The sequence below is a fragment of the Siniperca chuatsi genome, linkage group LG14 (assembly GCF_020085105.1).
Source record: "Siniperca chuatsi isolate FFG_IHB_CAS linkage group LG14, ASM2008510v1, whole genome shotgun sequence".
Classification (NCBI taxonomy): Eukaryota; Metazoa; Chordata; class Actinopteri; order Centrarchiformes; family Sinipercidae; genus Siniperca; species Siniperca chuatsi.
Window position 1 is genome coordinate 24,371,035 of NC_058055.1, and position 19,839 is coordinate 24,390,873.

The 19,839-nt window shown below is 37.9% G+C and overlaps 1 protein-coding gene and 1 long non-coding RNA gene across 3 annotated transcripts in view; one reads left to right on the forward strand and one right to left on the reverse strand.

Moving 5' to 3' along the window:
- The window catches only part of doc2b (double C2-like domains, beta), a 131,844-nt gene that overhangs the window by 56,183 nt on the left and 55,822 nt on the right, over nucleotides 1–19,839 (reverse strand). The window contains exons 2-3 of one of the 2 annotated variants that reach the window (XM_044221449.1): nucleotides 14,078–14,157; nucleotides 1,504–1,527 (exon numbers count right to left, since the gene is read on the reverse strand). In XM_044221449.1, the coding sequence (XP_044077384.1) occupies nucleotides 1,504–1,527; nucleotides 14,078–14,157 (104 nt within the window). The remainder of the gene's footprint in view (nucleotides 1–1,503; nucleotides 1,528–14,077; nucleotides 14,158–19,839) is intronic. The other variant, XM_044221450.1, reaches the window with a different exon arrangement.
- The window catches only part of LOC122887848, a 95,989-nt gene that overhangs the window by 25,036 nt on the left and 51,114 nt on the right, over nucleotides 1–19,839 (forward strand). Inside the window, exon 3 of the long non-coding RNA XR_006380621.1 lies at nucleotides 5,768–5,839. This is a non-coding gene — a long non-coding RNA (uncharacterized LOC122887848). The remainder of the gene's footprint in view (nucleotides 1–5,767; nucleotides 5,840–19,839) is intronic.

Here is a 19,839-nt window from a genome sequence, read left to right on the forward strand (position 1 = left end):
TAAAATTAGCTCCACCAAGCTTAATCCAGTCCAATAATATAATATACTGTACATTATTCTGAATGTGCTGACATTCTGCATGAGTACTTTTACTTTTGGTACTTTAAGTATATACAAGTCTTTTACTTGTAACAAAGTATTTCTGCACTATGCTATTGCTACTTTTACTTAAGTAAAGGAGGAGTACTTCTTCCACCACTGCACATAGGAAATGGGGAAACTACTCACACCTGGAAAAAATTAAACCCAATTGTGGTTGGTGGTGAGACAGCCCTGGGAAGATCTTGAAAAGCAAAATATAAAGGACAAAAAATTTAATGTTTGAAGTTTTTACATTTGCAGTAACTTCGCAAATAACCAAAAAAAAAAAAGCTTTCCTGTACAGTAGCAGCAGTTTTATTGACATCTATCACATCTTGCATCATTTCCTGTTTTAACAAAAGGGTAAGTCTATTTTGTTGTATACCAACAAAACCGTGTACTATGAAGATTGTATAAAAGGACACAGCTCATGTCTTAATGTTGACAGTGCATACAAGGTTTGTTCTGCAGATAGTAATTAACCTTGGAGTGGATAAACTACTGCCAAAATTGAAAGCTTTGCAAATGGCAAGTACAAAGTGTTTGTCCAAGGATTATATTTCTGGGTTGGTGCCAGAATCACTGCCCCACTTTTCACAATTTTACTTGTTTTGTTTTTTTCCAGTTGAACGTAGCTCAACAGTGTCCACTGTGTAAAACTGTGGGGGATAAAAGTATCCATCAACACCACACTAACATTTTTCATTTTGTTATTTCCTGTGTGAACACAGTGCATGCTGCAAACATGCTTTAGATTAACTATAACATGCAAATGTGATACAGGGAGTCTCTCCTACAGTACGGTGGAAAACAAACCATTTGATTTAACAACTCTAGGCTATTGTTGAAGGGCTTTCTGGCTAAGGCAGGAAATTGCTAATGTAAGTTGATGAAAGGGATTTTAGTTCAGGGAAAGCGGGTTCACCAAAAACATTAATTACAGCACCTAATTATCTGATCAACACTGGTTCATGATGTGTAAAAGCATCTTGTATCTAAGGATGGAGTTTACCTTTAATTAATATGTAAACTGGTTGACCTTTCAGTCCAGTGTAGTCAATCACTACATTGCTTTGGACACTCTTGTCACTATTTCTTATCAAAAGTGTTCGCTTTTAATTAGCTGACTTTTCTTGGTGAGTAACTATTTACAATATGCAGTCCTGTACAACAAGATAAGAATGGGACCAATAGAATAACAGTCACAGCATTGAATATTAATTCACAAGAAACATTACTTTTTTAGTTTTTGGTTGCTAAGTAATGGAATCACATTACAATGATAATGAGAGAGAGAGAGAGGTTAGCTAGGGGTTGGTAATGGTTTGGATCAGGGTTCACCGAGTCTGGATGTTTGTCGGATAAGACTACTAGTATTGATTAGTAGGGACTGGTTGGGATTTGAGTTTCTCAGTGGCTTACCTTCTTGTATCTGGGGACAGGAAGCTGTTTTTCCAGCAAACATAAAGCAGCAACACACAGACGATGACAGCATGCAAAAGAGTAAGGTGGAGGAGAAAAAGAAAAATAACACTGATCATGTGAAATTAAAGTTGAAGCAATTAAATTAACATGCAAATCAAACAAGACAAAAAAACTGTGGTGGAAACTAAAAGAAAAATAAGTCAAAGCAGTCTGTAAGCTTTCTGAAATGGTTAGGTTTACACAGCTCAGAGCTCTGCTGAAATGTTTGGTGAGTAAAAACTGATAAATACCCTGCTGAATTTCAATGGTCCGTTTATACAATAATTTTCACCACTCACTTGTTAGTTCATTTGTTTACATTTGGCTTTAATTTAATTGCAGTTTGAGACAATAAGTAAACTAGTCTGACTTCAAGGAAGGAATGAATCACTGTTGTGTTTCTGCCCACAAACTTTCACACCCTGATAAAGGAAGAACAATTAAGTAGATCCAACATGTTAACACTTCCACATGGTAAGTAGTACACCTTCACCGACACTGACAGCAAAAATAAATAATATATTTGAAGTAATAAAATGGATGGCATCCCCTTTAAAAGAGAGGAGGACATATTGGGAAATATGCTTTCTGAGAGAGAGAAACGGGAAGACTGGAGTCAGGACGTGATTAGCTTAGCTTTGCATAAAGACTGGAAGCAGGGGGACACAGCTTGGCTCTGTCCAAAGAGGAAAAAAATGCATCTACATACACCTCTAAAGCTCAGTAAGGAACATATCTTGTTTGTTTAATCTATAAGGAAACAGAAATGTAAGGATGACTGTGCTGGAACTATTTCTTTGGCGAACAACAGTTGGGCGCAGTGACCATCTTAAAGTCTTGTCATCACAGTGAGGCCAGGTTTGAGACCATCATGCCTGTACAGAAACTATAACCAAACTATAACCGTATTTTTGAACTTTGGACAGAGCCAGGCTAGCTGTTTCCCCATGCTTCCAGTCTTTATGCTACGCTATGCTAACCACATCCTGATTCCAGCTTTGTACTTAACAGACATGATACTGATATCCATCTTCTCATCTCACCCTTGTAAAGAAAACAAATAAGCGTATTTCCCAAAATGCTGAACTATTCATTTAACCTGAATATGTCCCAGGTTTGACAGCACCAGTACTACAGTAACTGTTAAGCTGTGAATCACAATTGATTTTTGCTGTGGCCATGACATAGCAGCTACTCACTTCATCCTTTCTGAATAGCCTTGTGGGAAAGTCTGTTAGACATTTCATCAATATTTAGAGCCAAAATGCGAACAATAAAAATAAAGCATTTTTCAGACGTTCCTCCATTTACTGTAATACAGGGATTTCAAATGAAAACAAGTTGTTTTATAAAGCCTTTTAATGTAAAAGCAGCGACACACAAACAGATACAAACAAGGATAATGAATACAAAAGAGCAAAAACATCTCTAAGAAACAGAGCCAGAATGTGTGTGTTTGTGTGTTTGTGTGCTCCCACACACGAGTGTGTGGGCGTATCAGGCAATGAAAGGGCAGTCTGCAGAAGAAGGAAGAGAATGAAAGTCTGCAGTGGAGTGTTTAGATAGGTTGTAGTGTAGGCGGTGCTGAATAAACAGGTCTTGGATCCGCAATTGAATAGTGAGACAGCGTCTGATTCACTGATAAGGGCAGGAAACTTGTTTTTCTATGGAGGGAGGTGCTGCTTTAAGACTCTTCACGCAGCTATTTACTTTAATATGTGAGGGATGACGGGGAGGGATCTGACAAGGTATGACTGCACTTACAGAGAGGAAGTAAATCAGCAATACATCAAGGCATGAGGTAAACAAAAAGCCTTGTAAAGCTCCAGTATGTGAAGACAATATTCAGGCACCTTTTGACAGAATATCAGAATTTGCACTTCTGATAAACAATAAACAAGTGACTGCTGCCTGGTGCTGCTGATCACGCTGGATTGGGAAATGTGTTCCTAATGTTGTTTTTCATCATCACTGTTAAGTATAAACAACTATATTCTTTTTGTTATTGCAATTCCTCCCATATACTACGAATTTATGTTTCTAGCCGTGCTGGCAGCATGGCTCTGGGCATGGCAAAATCAGTTGGTCGTTCCACCACTTTGGTCCAGACTGAAATATCTCAACAACTATTGGATGGATTGACATGAAATTGGTCCCCTCATGGTCCTTAGAGGATGAATTCTATGAGTCAGGTTGTGCTCGAACAGAACTAGTTTGTATGACATGTTGTCTGATCATGTTGGAAATCAAAAGTATTTATAGTTCCGAACGGCCACACTGGAAGGTGGAGTGAAAAGCCGGCCGTCATAGAGAGGGGAGAGAAGCAATATCATTTAAATATGGGGATAACTGTGCACATTTTCACACAGTCTCTCCTGGAAGACGTTCATAGTGTAGCACTCTGGTGTTGTGTTGAAAAGTGACAGAAATAGTTGTGTCAAGAATGAAAAAAGAGAGCTAGAGAGAAGTTCAAATCTTAGCTCCTTTCTCACCACACACAGCTGGCCAATCGTAGTTCAAAGTTGCAGAAAATGTTGGATGCAGCCCCCCCCCAATCCAACATCGGAAACCTGGAAGAGGTTGCTGAAGGTATTCGAAGAAGAAGCATACTGGCAGCATAATGGCTTTGATGATCCCACGACTTTGGATTGGTGGTTGGATGGATTTCTCTCAGGATGAATTGTAATAACTTTGGTGCAGTGCTGAAGTACCGTCTCACAGAGCCTCTAGCATGGCAGTAGACTTTTAGCCTTATCAACATTTTTCAATTTATCTGTAAAGGTACAAACTGTGTATCTGCTAAATGGTCAGTGGCAACTTATTTCATTTGTTTTTAGCAACTAAAGCCTCATTAACATGGAAAAAACAGCCAGTGAACACAATCAAGGCAGCAATTAAATTTCCTCCAAAACGTATTTAGTAAAACAATTTAGCAGTCTATAAACAGGTTTATATAATGGGAGTATTGCAGTTCGTAACATACATTGTTTCAGAAATACAGAGATATCTTGACTTTTAGTTCCTAGTATGGTTCAAGATCTAAAAGACCTGGATTTCCCATAATGCAACTAATTTTTATCATGCAGGGTTCATGTTTTATTGCTGTGTGCATCTTTCTGCAGAGTCGACAGATCATTCTAGATGACAAGCAGCAGTCAATGAGGACGATTAAGAGCCTACTACATCCAGACACAGGGAGATGTAAAATAGACCTCAGATCAGCTGTGACCTATTACCAGCTAAGATAACAAATTGGAAAATAGTCAGGTGTGAGTGAAACCACTTAGGAGCAGTGATGTGGATGCCAACAAAGTCTTGTAAGCCTTCCAGGCTGCTGTGTCCCGGGTCCAGGAGATTGAAGGCTGACACAGGGCACTTGTCAGCAGTTAATAGGTTGTTTCTTATTTTCAATGACGCTGGAGGGGATTGTTGAAATTCAGAGTCAGTGAGCTACAACATTGCGCAGTTGTTTTTTATAGAGGTGCAAGATTGTAAATTATGCCTGTCATTTTTCAGTTCTTATGAAGTAATGGCAGAGGAGCGAGCACTGCATCTTTCCACACAGACAGACCTCTTGCAGTGAGCAGTTCTTTGGATAATTGTATGTTTTGTGTGCTTTTCTAGGAGACAGACTAAAATGTAAACAAATTAACATTGAGTTTCATGCATAAATCCCATGAGTTGTACTGTTATTTTTTTAAAAAGGTTCTGCTGTATGTGCAGTATTGATCTGAATCCTGCTTAGACCATCGACAGCTGCAAACTAATTCATCTACATTGTTACGCACTTTTTAGTCAGCAGATTTTCTTGCCAGGATGACAAAGACAAAAAGATTCAGCCATGGGTGAACTGGTTGGCGAAATGGGCACTTTTTGCAGTTTGTGCAAACCTCAAACCTCCAATATGTTTAAAAGGTAAACAAAGACTTTTATGAAGTCATTTTAACATATGGAAAAACTCTTGCAGTGTGTTGTGAAATACCAGTTATGATCATGGTTGCTCCAAATGCAACATGTGTTCTAATAACACTTTCCTGTAGCTGCCTGCAGTGACACTGAGTAGCAAACAGAGCCTGGAGGGGATCTCGATCTATATTTACATATTCATGATAATGAGGCACCCTTGTCATTGCAGAATTTGGACATCTCAGTTTTCAGTTCAATTAATTATTGACTTTGTAGTTCTTAAACTCTGCTCTCCCATTTTCTCCTCTTTTTGTAGGATGAGGAGGCTGTAAAGTGAGAGATCTGGGCAGCAATCACACAACAACATCCTGTTTCAACTGGAAATTAAGTAAGACAAATGCAGAAAAGTAAGAAAATGCCATTTACCTTGTAGCTTTAAAACTAGACATTATTGAGTTTTACCAGTATCAACCTAGTGTCATATCAGGAAACACTCTTGATGTCTTGAGGTCTTGGAGCCAGGGCTGTGAGTCATTCTGAACAATTCACTAAAATCTCACTAGGGGCAACTACTATGTGAACGTGAAACACCCCAAAAGCTGAGATTTAGACCAGACTCCTTTTTTATCTGTGTTTGAGTCATGGTGATCCCACACATCCTGACTACTCCAGCAAACAGACGGCCACCATGTAGAGGAAGTGCTGTTAGCTCTGAGCTATTTCTATCTCTCTGAATGTCTACATGCATGTACTCCCTTTTTAAAGCCATTAAAGCCTATTTCAGGGGGCTAAATTGACTTATTTCCGTCATGTGAGCCATTACAATGAATATGGCCTGATTCACTTAGTGCAGTGAGCAGCCAGTAAAGATGGTGAAGCTCTTGATGGATTGATGTTAGCGAGGTAAAACTGTGAGTTAAGACTCTCTTGACAAAAATTAATATCTGACCCTGAAATGTTTTTCTTTTTTCTTTTTTTCTTCTTTTTTGTTATCCAGACCGAGCCGCTTTCTCAAATGGGGTGCACTGATGACATAATGGTGATCTTTGTGCTACATCTGCATAAAAAGTGCTTTATAAATAAGTACTTTTTCTTTTCTAATTACTATTATCAGCAGTCACATGGGCTACTAATTTAGTTCCACACAGTGTTGGACAGCAGTGCTTTACTGATGATTGTGTTACAGTATGATTACTTTTTTCAGTAACAAGAATTGTATACAATTTGAATATTCAGTAATTACCCTAGTTAATAATCTCACTAATGCTCTGTTACTTGGACATTTTGGTGTATCAGTGTGTGTTGGCTATCATATGCACTGAAACAAAGACCTCTCTAACACTAGAACACAACATGCATAGCTGTATACTAAGTCTGATCTCAGGTCAGCACTATAAAGATGGTCCATTTAACCACTTGGAGGTAAAAAAAAAACTGGTATGAGGATATGATGAAAAACAGAGCATTAAACAATTCTGTATGATTGGTATTGTGTTTTTCCCACCTCAAACATAGTGTACATTTATAGGTAGAATGAGTAGGATTTGTCAGTTGCCGGTTCTAAACATACGATTCAAAGTTGGCCCCTCCTCCCGGCTTCATGAGCGAGAGGGCAGCGGTGGTCGAGGGAGCAAGAGAGTGAATGACGAGAGGGAGCGGCGATAGTGAGAACAAAGCAGTGAAACAGATAAATAAAACAGCATTTTCTGATTATTTCACAGCGGTTATGTTCTAAAGCACGAATAAACATGCCCACACCTCAAAGGATTTTCAGCAGAGAGCAGAGCAAAGAGACAGACAGCGATGTACCCTGAGTCCCGACCTCAACCTGCGTGCTGTTATCGGCTGGAAATACCTTCAAACTGTAGGTTGGCTGCATCTTAAACCACAATGGGAGATATTTATTGAGTCTGTTGCAAAATTTTGTGTCACCGCATTTTTTTACTGTAGGGAGTCTATTTACTAAGACTACAGAAGTAAATGAGCCCCACCGCAGTCAATCTGCTTTGCAAGTGCCTCTAAATAAAACCTGATGCCTGACTGTTTTGATGCAGCTGAACCTGGAATATTGGCAATCATGCATTCATCCAGCAAGAGGAAAGCCATACTGTATGTGAGAAAATATTAAATAGCCTGGTGTTGTCAGCTCAACAAAAAAATCAGTGATCGAATTACAAATCAATGTGGAAGATTTTTGTAAATACTTTTAAACTCTTTTGACTCAATTATTTCTGCAAGGGGATAAAAAAAAAACAGATTACTATTACAGCCTACTATCATCGTACTGAATATAAAGAATATTCCTTCTTTATCTGTCAGCAGCGCTTTTTTTTTAAGACAACAGCAAAGAGGTTAAAGGCCTCCGGTACATAAAGTAAGGCTTCATATACTTATCTAAATAGAATCACCTCATATAATGAGTAAATAGCCTTGGTACAATTGTCTTAATCATTTTATATTTGATTGACATATGCCAATATAGTCACCACTGCTTTTAGCTACACCATTTGTGCCAACACTCCGAGCTTAAGTGAAACACTATTTGATGTCACTGTAATAATGTCTTTGATTCAAATGAGCGCCAATATACCCCCTCCAGCAACGATTTGCTTGCTGGGATGGATGTCAGAGTGAAAATAAAACAAAGCTCAATTTGACATGGTAAATAGCCCTTTGAGATAACATATGTCACATGGTTTTATCTCATAGGATTAAAAAAAGGCCAACAGGATAGAGAACATTAGCACCAAAGGACAAGTCTTTTACCATGTAAAAGTAGCCTTCATTAAAAAACTAAAAGGTAATTATCAAAATAGTTCTGGCTCTTAATCTGTTGACACGTCAAGGTGAAGGATTTAATTAAATGTTAACAAGAGAGAGTCTATGGGCTATTTGTCCTGCTACCTTCATACGTACTGCATGCTTCAGAGCCCTTCATTTCCACTTACAAATTAATTCCATAGTAGATTACCAAGTGCAGTTGGTAAGCCACAAATCTCTTACTTTATGTAAGTTATCCAAAGTGTTCCACTACACTCTCAGGAATATTTACAGGGTTTCTCAGTATCCATAAGAAGTTTATTAAAATACTGGGGATTGTACGAGCACAAACTAACTTCTGTTTCACTGACCATAAATTAATTATTAATAAATTACTAATTGAATTAGTGGAACAAGGAAAATAAGTAAAATAGTGCCTTACTATTGTGCTTTTGTTATTTTTGTATGCAGTAATGAGAATTGGAGAGGTATACTGAATTACTCATTCCTTCTTTTTGAATCATACGAAGCACTAAAAAAAGAAAAGTGACTGATTAATAATATAATTTTCTTTAATAATAGAGCACAAAGAAAATGGAGAAATAGTGAAAATGCAGAGGCGATGATTGGCGGCTTAATTGAAGGGCAATAATGCAGGTAGCATTTTGTCTGTATTCTGCTGGGTGGGTGAATGAAGGGGCAATGAAGGGCCTTGGACACATTAAAATGAATAAGATGTGGGAAGGTTTATTCCTGCAGAACTAGATCCAGTCATCCTTTCAGCAAGTCTTACGAATCCTACATTGGCACATAAGGTAGTCATGCAAAGCCAAAAGCTAAGAGGTAGAAATTAATTTTAATGTGGAGTTTTAAACAACATGTTCCTACAAATATGTGAGCACTAAATTGTTCAACATTCACCATTTTCAGTTATGTCAATGGTGCAGTCCGGGGGGCCTAAAAGGACAGATATGCTCTTGTTACACTGGAGAAAGTTACAAGCCATCCAACTTGTAAAGTTCTCAAGACAGTCCCAAAGTGTCTTTAAATTACACTGACTGTAAGTTTTTAGAGTCAGATACAACTGAGTGTTGTCAGCATAACAGTGGAAAAAATATACCTCTGAATGAAAGAGGAAACATGTAAAAAGAGCAAAGGAACAAAGATGGACTCCACAAGTGAGTTGAGTCGAGTTGTATTGTGGGTAATGTAGTGTGGCTGTATGGAATATCTCTGGCTTTGCTGCATCTTTGTTGATTTTTAAACTGGCAATGATGTAGGAATGCATGGCATAATTGGTGGAGTACTCCTTTAGCCATACCTTAACCATTCTGTAGTTGCCATGCACTGATATTGTAGGAATGAATAAGAAATGTTGGCATGTTGAACATGTTAACATTAATCATAATCCTGGGTTTTGCAGAATCATCCAATATCAATGCTCTGTCTGGTGATAGGGTTTAAAATATTGTATTGTTTTACATTAAATTGGGAAGCAGCGTAAAAAAACAATCTTTTCGAAGACTTAAATAGCCAAAAATTGGAGTTTCAAGTGTTGGGTCAAGGGACATTGTACAAGAGAGCTGTTGAAAATACAGCGCCCTAATAGTGTCTACAGCCTGTTAAAAAGAAAAAAGGACGTTATATCAAGAGTGCAAGTTGTCACTTTCAAATAAGAGGTTGTTTCTAATAAATAATAGAGGAAAAACTGGTTTAATATTGGTTTGCAGTATTAGGCAACCCTTCATTAGCTATTAGCCAAATGTAGAGGAATCGGAAAATAGAGAAGAATGAGCACTGTCGATATTTGAATTAAATGTTGATATTTTGAAGTTTGGAAACAAAAGAAAAAATGTAATATTTCTCAACAGTTTTAGTGGTGTTGAGTGAGGGGTTAGTGACTAATCTGATGAAAGGAGCCCTGGGTTTATGACAGTTATGTTGCAAAATAATTTAAAGTTTTAACTGTTTTCTGATACTCAATCATTCTTTTGGTTTGTCAAAAACTGCAATTTCCTCTTTCTTCAGATTTGCTGAGGTTTGCTCTCTTTGTAGAGCTCTAGTGTATCATTCAGCCCATGAAGGATTTTAGGCTTGGGTTTTTCCATTTTGAGAGGGTCAATGTGATTAAGAGAAGTTGAGCAGGTGGAGTTGTATATAGAGATAAGCCCCTCTGCATTCCCCACATATTACTGTTTATAAAACCTTTTTTATGCAAATTCAGTTCAGTGGCCTTTTGCACTCTCTTTTAACCTCTTTTGTTTGCTTAAGTTATGTTGCCTGGTGACCTTTTGTCAGTTTCTGCAATACACGCCATTTATTTTTCTGACCAAATGCCAACAGGGCTACGCTAATATAAGCATTGTACATGTGAGCTGACACTGCTGCATGAATACAAAATCCCATCTCCATTGCACACTGTCACTCTAACCAGCTCAGCAGGCACCAATATCAGTTCCCAGAATAGTGTAAAAGTGTTTAACCTACTCCCATTCTTCCATGAGCGGGGATCTACAAGATCTAATCAGAGAAGTGCTTAATTGCGGTATGCTCAGTCACAGCTACTATTGAAGCTACTGCAGCTTTGGCAGCAAAAGCAACATAAAAAATCTATGGTTAGAAAGACCAATATAGAATTTAGAAAACAAATTAAATCATGGAAATGGGTATAGTATTTGAGAGAGGAAAAAGCATTTTCTCTGGTTGGCTAGGCAGCAGTCGAAGTCCAGGAGCAGAGCTGTATAGAAAATAACTACCATAAATCAAGATGGCCTGATGCCCACGCTGCTGTCCAACACTCCTGCCAAGACTGGCTCCTCTGATGCCCACTTTCCTACATACCAGCTATTCAGGCAGACAGATAGGAAGAGTTATAGCTGCTGACGGCAGCCATGGCTGTCAGAACCACCACTTCATCACAACAAACACACAAGAGGGAATCCGAGAGGACGACACCTCTGGACTCATATTTATTGTATATTGGATCAAAATTGGCTTTTTATTAATAATTAGATATGGTTCAGTTATTGCAGTCCACCTCCAATATGCTGGATATTTGGTTGATTATGCATTATTTAACAACTTTGGTTGTCCATAGGAAGCCAGTATTGTACACAGTATTGATTCTGCTGCAACATTAATCTACTCTGAATCAGTGCCCCATGATATACAGGCTATTTTAGCTCTACAGCTTTGCTGCTCTTGCAAAGATAAATAAATAAATAAATAAATAAATACATACAATAAAATGGCACTTAAAAAGTAAAATACTGAAAATCTTACATTTTGGATTTATTGACTTTTTGCAATAGCGAATAACTATCACAAACACATATTGAATATTAGCATGAATAATCTAACATTTAATTTAGGTGAACCACAAAGTGTTCAATATGAAATAAATAAATAAAAAACATATGAATAAATTATATATATATATATATATATATATATATATATATGTGTGTGTATGTGTGTGTGTATGTATATATGTGTATATATATATATATGTGTATATATATATGTGTGTATATATATATGTGTATATATATATATGTATGTATGATGTCACAGGACCCTCACATTTCAGCCAATCACATGCCCCTAGCCTCTCTTAAGCAAGCTAAACAACTGCTATCAAATTGAAATTTAGCTTCTTAGCTAAAGCAACAACAACTTTGACACTGAGTAATAAACCAGGCACACAACCCCACCTAGCTGGTTAGCTGGCAGGTAGGTAGCAGGTGAGCTAAATATAAAAAAGGAGATGTTAGTTTCTGTCTGTGTAGGCTACTGTGTTTATTTACAGCAGCAGCTAGATTGTTAATTCAGAAATACTTTATTATTGTTGCTCTAGCTAACAGGTGCTAATTGGCTAATTCTGGTAGCAGTGTTGAGCTTGCTAGTTTAAGAGGCAGGGGGCATGTGACTGGGTGAAAGATGAGAGGGCGGTGACAACACCACTGTCATGAAAAGTGATATTGAAATATATGAAATTAAACTTGATATGAAATAAGTGTAATTTGAAAACTTTCCATTATTAAATAAAAACAGACGCTTGAATTTTGATATAAACATTTCTATTGTAAAACAAAAATTAACTCCTATAAAGTGTTGAGTTTATTAATTTGTAAAATTATTTCACAAATTATTATTATTTTATTAACATTATTATATAATTTTATTGATCTTGATATCAATATTGTTATTATTTATTTCATAATTACTTATTACTTATTTATTAAATTTAACCTATTTAATATTCACTTCCATACAGGCCAGCTCACCGACATGGCTTACTGTCACAGCTTAATGTAACAGAGCCATCGTTTATGCTATTAGCTACACCTGTGCTTTTTTTTCTATGACAACTCAAAATGTCCGTCGTGAGAATTAAGGGTCTACTGGCAGCTCCAGTTTACATTGGCACTGGGCTGATAGGCTTTGAATTTTAAATATCTGCAGGAAGGGCTGAGTTTCTTTGAGAGCAGCTCAAAGAAACAAAGACAAGGCAGATCCGATTGGAATTAATTAGTGAGTGAGAAGAAGTGTTTCTGTTCAAAACAGAAACTCAGACCAAGTGAGAGAACTGAGTATGGTAAGAGTACTGTATGTTGTTGTACTAATGGAAATTATATCGAAATTATGCTCTGAATTTATCAGAAAAACAGTTGGAGGAAGTACATTTGCATTGACAGCAAGCAGCAGCACCGGCAAACTAACACCTCGAACAGGAGCAGATTAGAAAACAGATGGTCTTCTCACATTTATGTGATCAAATATACCTAGAAAACAGAGGAAAGGTCTGCGCTAAAGGTGTGTTCACACCAAACGTGGATTGCATTACATTCAAAGTTAATGCAAAGACACAAATAGACGGGCGGGGACACAACGGACTGACACGAATGACACGTGAAAATATTCAACTTGAGAAAACAAAATTCACTTAAGTTAAAACTATACATAGCGTTACCTGATACATCCAGTCTTGAAAATGAAGCTTGCCCGTGCCTCCCTACCTGCCCACTCGCCTCTCATTGAAATTTAATTATTAGGTACGTCAATTGCTCCCCGTCTGCGAACGCGAGGCAAATATTCGCTTGGCAAACATAGCTTTATACCCTGTCTTTAATAAAGGCCTCTCTTCATTTGAATTAGCTAAAGCCATTGGCCACTATTTGACATTTTGCAGTTAGTCCAATATTCACAGCTCTGTTTTGGTTTCCACCAACTCCACAAAAAAAATATCTGGCTCTTTGTGTGCGAGATGTTTGTCTTTATTCACCAGCTAGTCACATTAGATTCATTGTTAATATAAAACCTAGAGATTAATGCTGCTTTTGAATTGAAATACAATTGGTTGGATGTACATTCTTGGTCTGTTTGTAAGCAATATGCTTTAGAAATAATTAATGCTTTCTGGGATGAAAATAGATGGAAATATCTCTCACAGAGAACTGTGGGACGTGTTAAGTCGCTATTCCACAGCCTTTTTGCCAGTAAGTGTAGGTTGACACGAGAGTAGGCTGCTGCAAAAATATTCATCTTTAACAGTCATCTGAATTTGAAAACATTGAAAAACTGTCAATTGATTTATGTTGATCTCTCTTTTAATAGCCTTATTACAAGGGTAGTGACAGATGTCTGTAAAGTCAGAAATGAATAATGCAATTTGCTTGAGAAACTCAACTTGACGCTGACTGTGAATATGGTCCAGTGTGACATTTAGAAATTCAGTTGAATTTCTCTTTTAATTCAGAATTTCTCTTTCAAATTCATGTAAAGTAAAATCCAAGCAAAAATATTTAAATAAACTATTTAGAGGCTGCAAATTAACGTCATCATTATCGTCATCGTGACGGCTCACCTTGGCTTTGTTAATGGTGCAGTGCAGTGCATTGTTCTCCTGGTCATACTGCAAACTGAAGACCAAGGTCCCCAATGTAGCTGTAAAGACAAAGGAGAACAAAGAGAGAAGGAAATTAGTAGCTGGAACAGAAGTCTCCATGGCACACCAACAGCCTCGCCGGAGAGAGAAGAAACCTCAAACCTCCCTGCCTGCTTTCATCGTTTTGAAAGAATAGTCCTAATTGGAAATCTCATGGTGTTCTTGGCAGTGACATGTAATAATAGCCATAATAATCGACAAAGAAATAAACACACAAGAAATGGACATTTACAAAATTGGTGAATAGTCTCAATATGTCTCAATTTGTGGTGCACAGCCTTGATTTAACAAAGTACAAGTGTGCCTGCATAAATAACTAAGAAGATCCTTTTGCAAAGGTAAAATGGTTTTTAAAGGTGCTATTTCACATGAATGACTAATAGTTTGTGTATGCTCATCTTTTTATATGCACAGTGCATCTCTAAAACCTTCAGCCATCGACAGCACAGTTAACTTCCAATCAGTGGTATAGAGGCAGTCAGGAAACCTGGGAAAAATTCCTTTGGGCCGGTACTGTGGACTACACTAGGGGAGTAAATGAGTCCTATGTTGACACCACCTGTTGCTCACATAGCTTGACAGCGCATATCCTGCTGACTTTCAACAATACTACACACAAGATGGAGAGCCAAAAGTGAAAGGAAAAGTGTAAGGAGCTATGTCTTGGGGCATAGCCCTCTTTGGCTGAGCTGCCCCTCTGGAGGAATAATGTTTTTTTAATTTTTTATTTATGCTGTTGTGGCTGCATAAATACAAGTAGCCCGTAACTGCTGAAGTTACACTAAATTAAACCGTCACATCATGCAAACTTTTATTAGGCTCCTTTTTGATAGACATGTCTCCGCGGGACACAGAGATGGGGCGTCCTATGCCCCCTGTCATGTGACACTGTAGCGTCCAAACATGTTGCCATTGTGTGAGGGCTCAAGTGAGTCTTTTGAAGTTGAGGAAATGATTAACGACTAATGGTATAACCAAAGGAATGCCCTATGAATAAAACTCTCCACATATGCTTCCGAACAATGCGCAGCTTGTCACGTTAGCATCACATGGCGCAATATTGCCTTGTACTATGCTATCACATAAACCAGTCTTAGCTAGCTAGTTAGCTGGCTAACATATAGGCAGTCTAACCTAGTGAGAGAAAGAGAGCTGAGGGAGGCATCTAAGGGGAGCACAACTTTGCAGAGCTGAGTCAGACTACCAGCAGGTGAGGCAATATGATAGCAATGTCAAGCAACCATTTCCTACATAATTTAGTGTGAAGTAGACCTATTTTCTCAAAAGCATTTTTAAAAAAGTTGGAAGTTGGCTAAAAACTAACTAAAAATTAATATTTCAATCAATGATAAATACACAGTATATTATATCTGCATAGTATGGTGAATGAGTGTCATCTTTAACATAATGTTAAAGAGAATGCCTTTCTGTAGGGGCTAACCCTAAAAGCTCCAGTTCAGAGAGCATTGGAGAGCCTGGTGATCAGGTAAAATACTTCTAATGGCTATAATGAAATATGGGATGGTACGGTCAGAAAATATGTTCATGAAATCCAATATGACATGTTGTAATTGTTCTGTATTCTAGTACACATTTTTACATACAAAACTAGATATAGCCTACTCCAGTCTAATTCCTGGGCTTCACCAGGAAGCATGCTGTTAAGCCACTGTCAGCATCACATCCATGAAAGTTCAACTGGCTACACTAAAGTGTTCAGTTGTCTTGTCAGTGCAGTTTTTGCAGTGAGGGATGAAAGTTGGCTATTCAGTCAGAAGTTCAGAATTTAAATGATCAGAAATGTTGAACTGGCAAAGTACATATAAGGTACCCAAGCAATTTTGAATGGAAAATGCTGTGGATAATGGTATTCTTAATTCTGAGGTGCAACCACAAGGCTCCAGACCAGAGAGTGAGGTAGAGCATGCTGAGCATCAGGAGACACATTAGACAGATAGCCTACATATGAGGGTGGTAATGGCTGAGTGTGAGAGAGTAACTATAAAGGGCCATGCCAGTAAGAGTGGGATAAAGATAGATGCTGTGGACAATGGTATTCTTTACAATTCTAAATTGTATGTATGTCTATAAAGTGTCTTTGTGACGAACGCTTTGTTAAAGCCTTTGGGCTGTTTCTTATACATTGCCAAGTAGTCTTGCTAATCTTGCTTTTTTTTCTAGGCATGTGCCGTCTGTATGTACTGAAAACTCAAATCACCCAACACCACTAAGCAACCAACGCCAGACCCACACCATACAGCCAAGCCACATCCAGCCGACCAACCTCAGCTTACATTAGGTTACCGTTAGCTAGTTGGTCGCCCCTGCCTTGCATCGCTCTTGGCTAGTAGAAACGCATAAACGTCACATTCTTTGGATTTCTGGGAAAAAAACCGACCAGAGTCCTTTACATAGAAATCAGTCCACAGGCTGTCATGGGCAACTGAGAAAGTCAGGAATGGCTTAATTTTTTAAGTGTAGTTACAACCGGTTCTCACACTGCAATAAAAAGCAATACCTGTCAAAAACTACACACAGTACTTTTATATATTAAGAGGTTTTAAGATCTTCTATATTTCTCTATTTGTAGATTGCTGTTTTGCCCTTTATATTGCATGAGCTTTTTGATATGTTTCCTCTACTGAACATGGCCTGTGATTTTACCTGTCTAAACTGATCATGTGCCTACTTGCCAACATGTATAAGAAACAGCCCAAAGGGGACGATTTTATATTTGCCCTGATGAAGGCCTTAATGGCTGAAACACGTAGGCATGTGTTTGACTGTTACTATGACTAAATAGCCATGAGATACTAAAGGCTTTTTTTTTAAATCACTAGCCTCTTGAGTGCCTCAGATTTCTTCAACGATTAATGGATATGTTCTTTGCAAGTGGGCAGCCCAAGTGCTAATGTTAAGCAGTAAAATTTAAAAAATTAATGGACATAATTAAATTGTCACATTTTAAAAAGGCTAAAGGCATTTTATCATTAGCTGTCCATCTTAGCCTTCACACTCAAATAAATTGATTACATTAAATTAAGTTAAAATGGCTATGACAAAAATAGTTATCAGATAATAAAATGATCAATTGGATGTAAGTTGGATGGAGCAGAGTCAGCCCAGAGATTATGAGACAAGGCAGGAGGAAGAAGAGATAGATAAATGTAAGAAGTCATTAAGTAAGATTTGAATGTTTTTAATAGATTTTTCCATTGAGAGTCACATGTTTTCATTGGTTTGGAGCTGGGTCAAATTAGATGTTTAATTGTCTACTTAGCAACCTTTTCCTGCTTGATATTGTTTACCTCTCAGGCTGAAATTGAGACCCACTTCACCCCTGCTTGTAATTAACCAGCTTTTCTTTAAACTACGGGGCTACTAAATCTTCCTGAACCACTGTAGTGCTGAGTGGTGAACTGAAACAATTTATGGTGTGATCTCATCCTTTGTCCTTTCAAAATGCCAAATGACAAGGGACTCTCATTTCCTGGATTGATGAAATGTTGTCAGGATGAAAACATTTCAACAACCACAACATAAAAAAAGACATGTGTGGGCTTTAAAAGGCCTCACATTGTGTTGTTGGTACCAAATAACACCCAGTTATTGCTTCATTCACACTTTGATATTTATATGAGCAGTGAAAACATTAGTTATATGGATTTGTAATTGTACTTATAGCCACTGTAATCACCTCCTCCTCCACGCTTTATCTCCTCTTAAGAACATCCAAATAGATTTGGCTGAAATGTAGTGGATGAGCTACGTAATGTGGGATGATCCAGTGGTTGACTTTTTTTTGGGTATAATTTTAGTTTTTTTTGCTAGGCATGGCAGTTGGTGGTGGTCGGTCAGTCCACCACTTGGTCCAGACTGAAATATCTCAACAACCATTGCACTGATTGTCATGTCAATTTAGTGCAGACATTTGTGCTGCCCAGAGAATGAATTCCAATGACACTGTTGATCCCCTGACTTTTCCTGTAGCACCACCAGCAGGTTGACATTTGCGGTTCAGTGAAATATCTCGACAACTGGATTACCATTTAATTTGGTGCTGACATTCATTCTTGACATTCATTCAGACATTGTTGATGCAGTTTACCGTTGTGCCTTTCATTTTGCGAGAACGACATATAGAAGCGTAGTCAAGATACTGGTTAGGGTTTGGTTAGGTTTAGGCACAAAAACAAGTTTAGAGCAAGATCATGGTTTGGGTGAAAATAGCTACTTTGTTAAGGTTAGTGGAGCTTTGTTGTCATGGTTACAATAATAAACACGTGGTTAAGGATTGGGAATGATCGTGGTCATGCTTTAAAAAAACAAAACAATGTTGATTGTCGGTTGGAAATGGGAAACAAACAGTGGTCTCCTGTGTTAAAATCAGACATTTTGTTGACTCATCCATCCACTCCGACCTCCTCCCTGCACGGACTATGATAAAGTCACCTGACTTCCTCCCTTGCTCCCATCATTATTACTACAGCCGCTAAAGGGCTCTCCCATATAACCGTATCAATGGAATGAATTACAAAGGACTTTAAAACTTGTCCGTCTTATCCAACTGAATTAGTTTAAACTGTTAATGCTTTTAAGGCTTAATCATTACATTGAATGGGGGAAAAAAATCTGGCAAAGTATGTTTGGAAATGTTGAAATTTTCACTGGCATTAAAGGTAAAATAATGTGAGTAAGGAAAGCTCAGCTGTGTAACAGGTGTTTGGATGCACTAGGGGGACCAACAGGGTTGAAAAGGTTACCAAAGGGCCAGACAGGAGCTCCAGTCCTGGAAAGGGCAAGGCTTTAGTGTCTCGCTCAAGGAAAGTTTGACAACTGTGATGAACAAATTGATTTTGGAGAGGTATCAAAGCTTTGGTCTCGGAGTTACAGCTTTCAAACTAATTATTCAGCTGCACACTGTAGCTAATGTTCAGTAACTTAATACAGATTTTTATGGCTGTATTAGTGTGGTGCAGCAGGGACGGAAGTTGACAAAAATTGACTAAATTAGTTTTAGAGTAGACCAGAGTTTGAAAATGAATAGAGATTCTTTCTTTAAATGTAACAGTTTTATGGCAGCAAAGGGAATTGCAGGGAATTTATGTAGAGTGGAATAAAGAAAGCTATTTCATTGAGAAGTCTTCTACACCCCAGACTTTGAAAACTGATGAGTTACAAGATAGTCGGTTTAACCACCAGACAGAAACTAGGATATCCATCAACATTAGTAACTCTTAAATAGACTCAGTATCAATAGTTGGCTAGCTTCCAAAGCATTTAATTCCACGAGTTTGGAATTCAGCCTGTTTGTGATTAGAGTAGTCCTGAGTCTCCTTTACAGCAGTGAATCAATGCTCCTCCAGAGAAAGCTGTCAACAATGACTGAACCTCTTCACCACCTCCACTCCCAACACACACCAAGATGAAGAAGGCATTTAGTTTACTGCCCAGTTTGTTGATGTTGTGGTACATGATTAATGGGTATTGTTTTCCAAAGTTTTCCAATCACTGTGTACAGTCGCTGTGGTGCCAAGAATGTCCTGGAAAATATCAGTTGATTGTACTGAAACATTTGGAGCTTCATCATTTACTAACCCTGGATCTAACTGCATCCTGGATCCAACTTTTCGTTGGTTGCACTAACCAAACTTAAGCCTAGTCTTAACAAATGCCCGGTC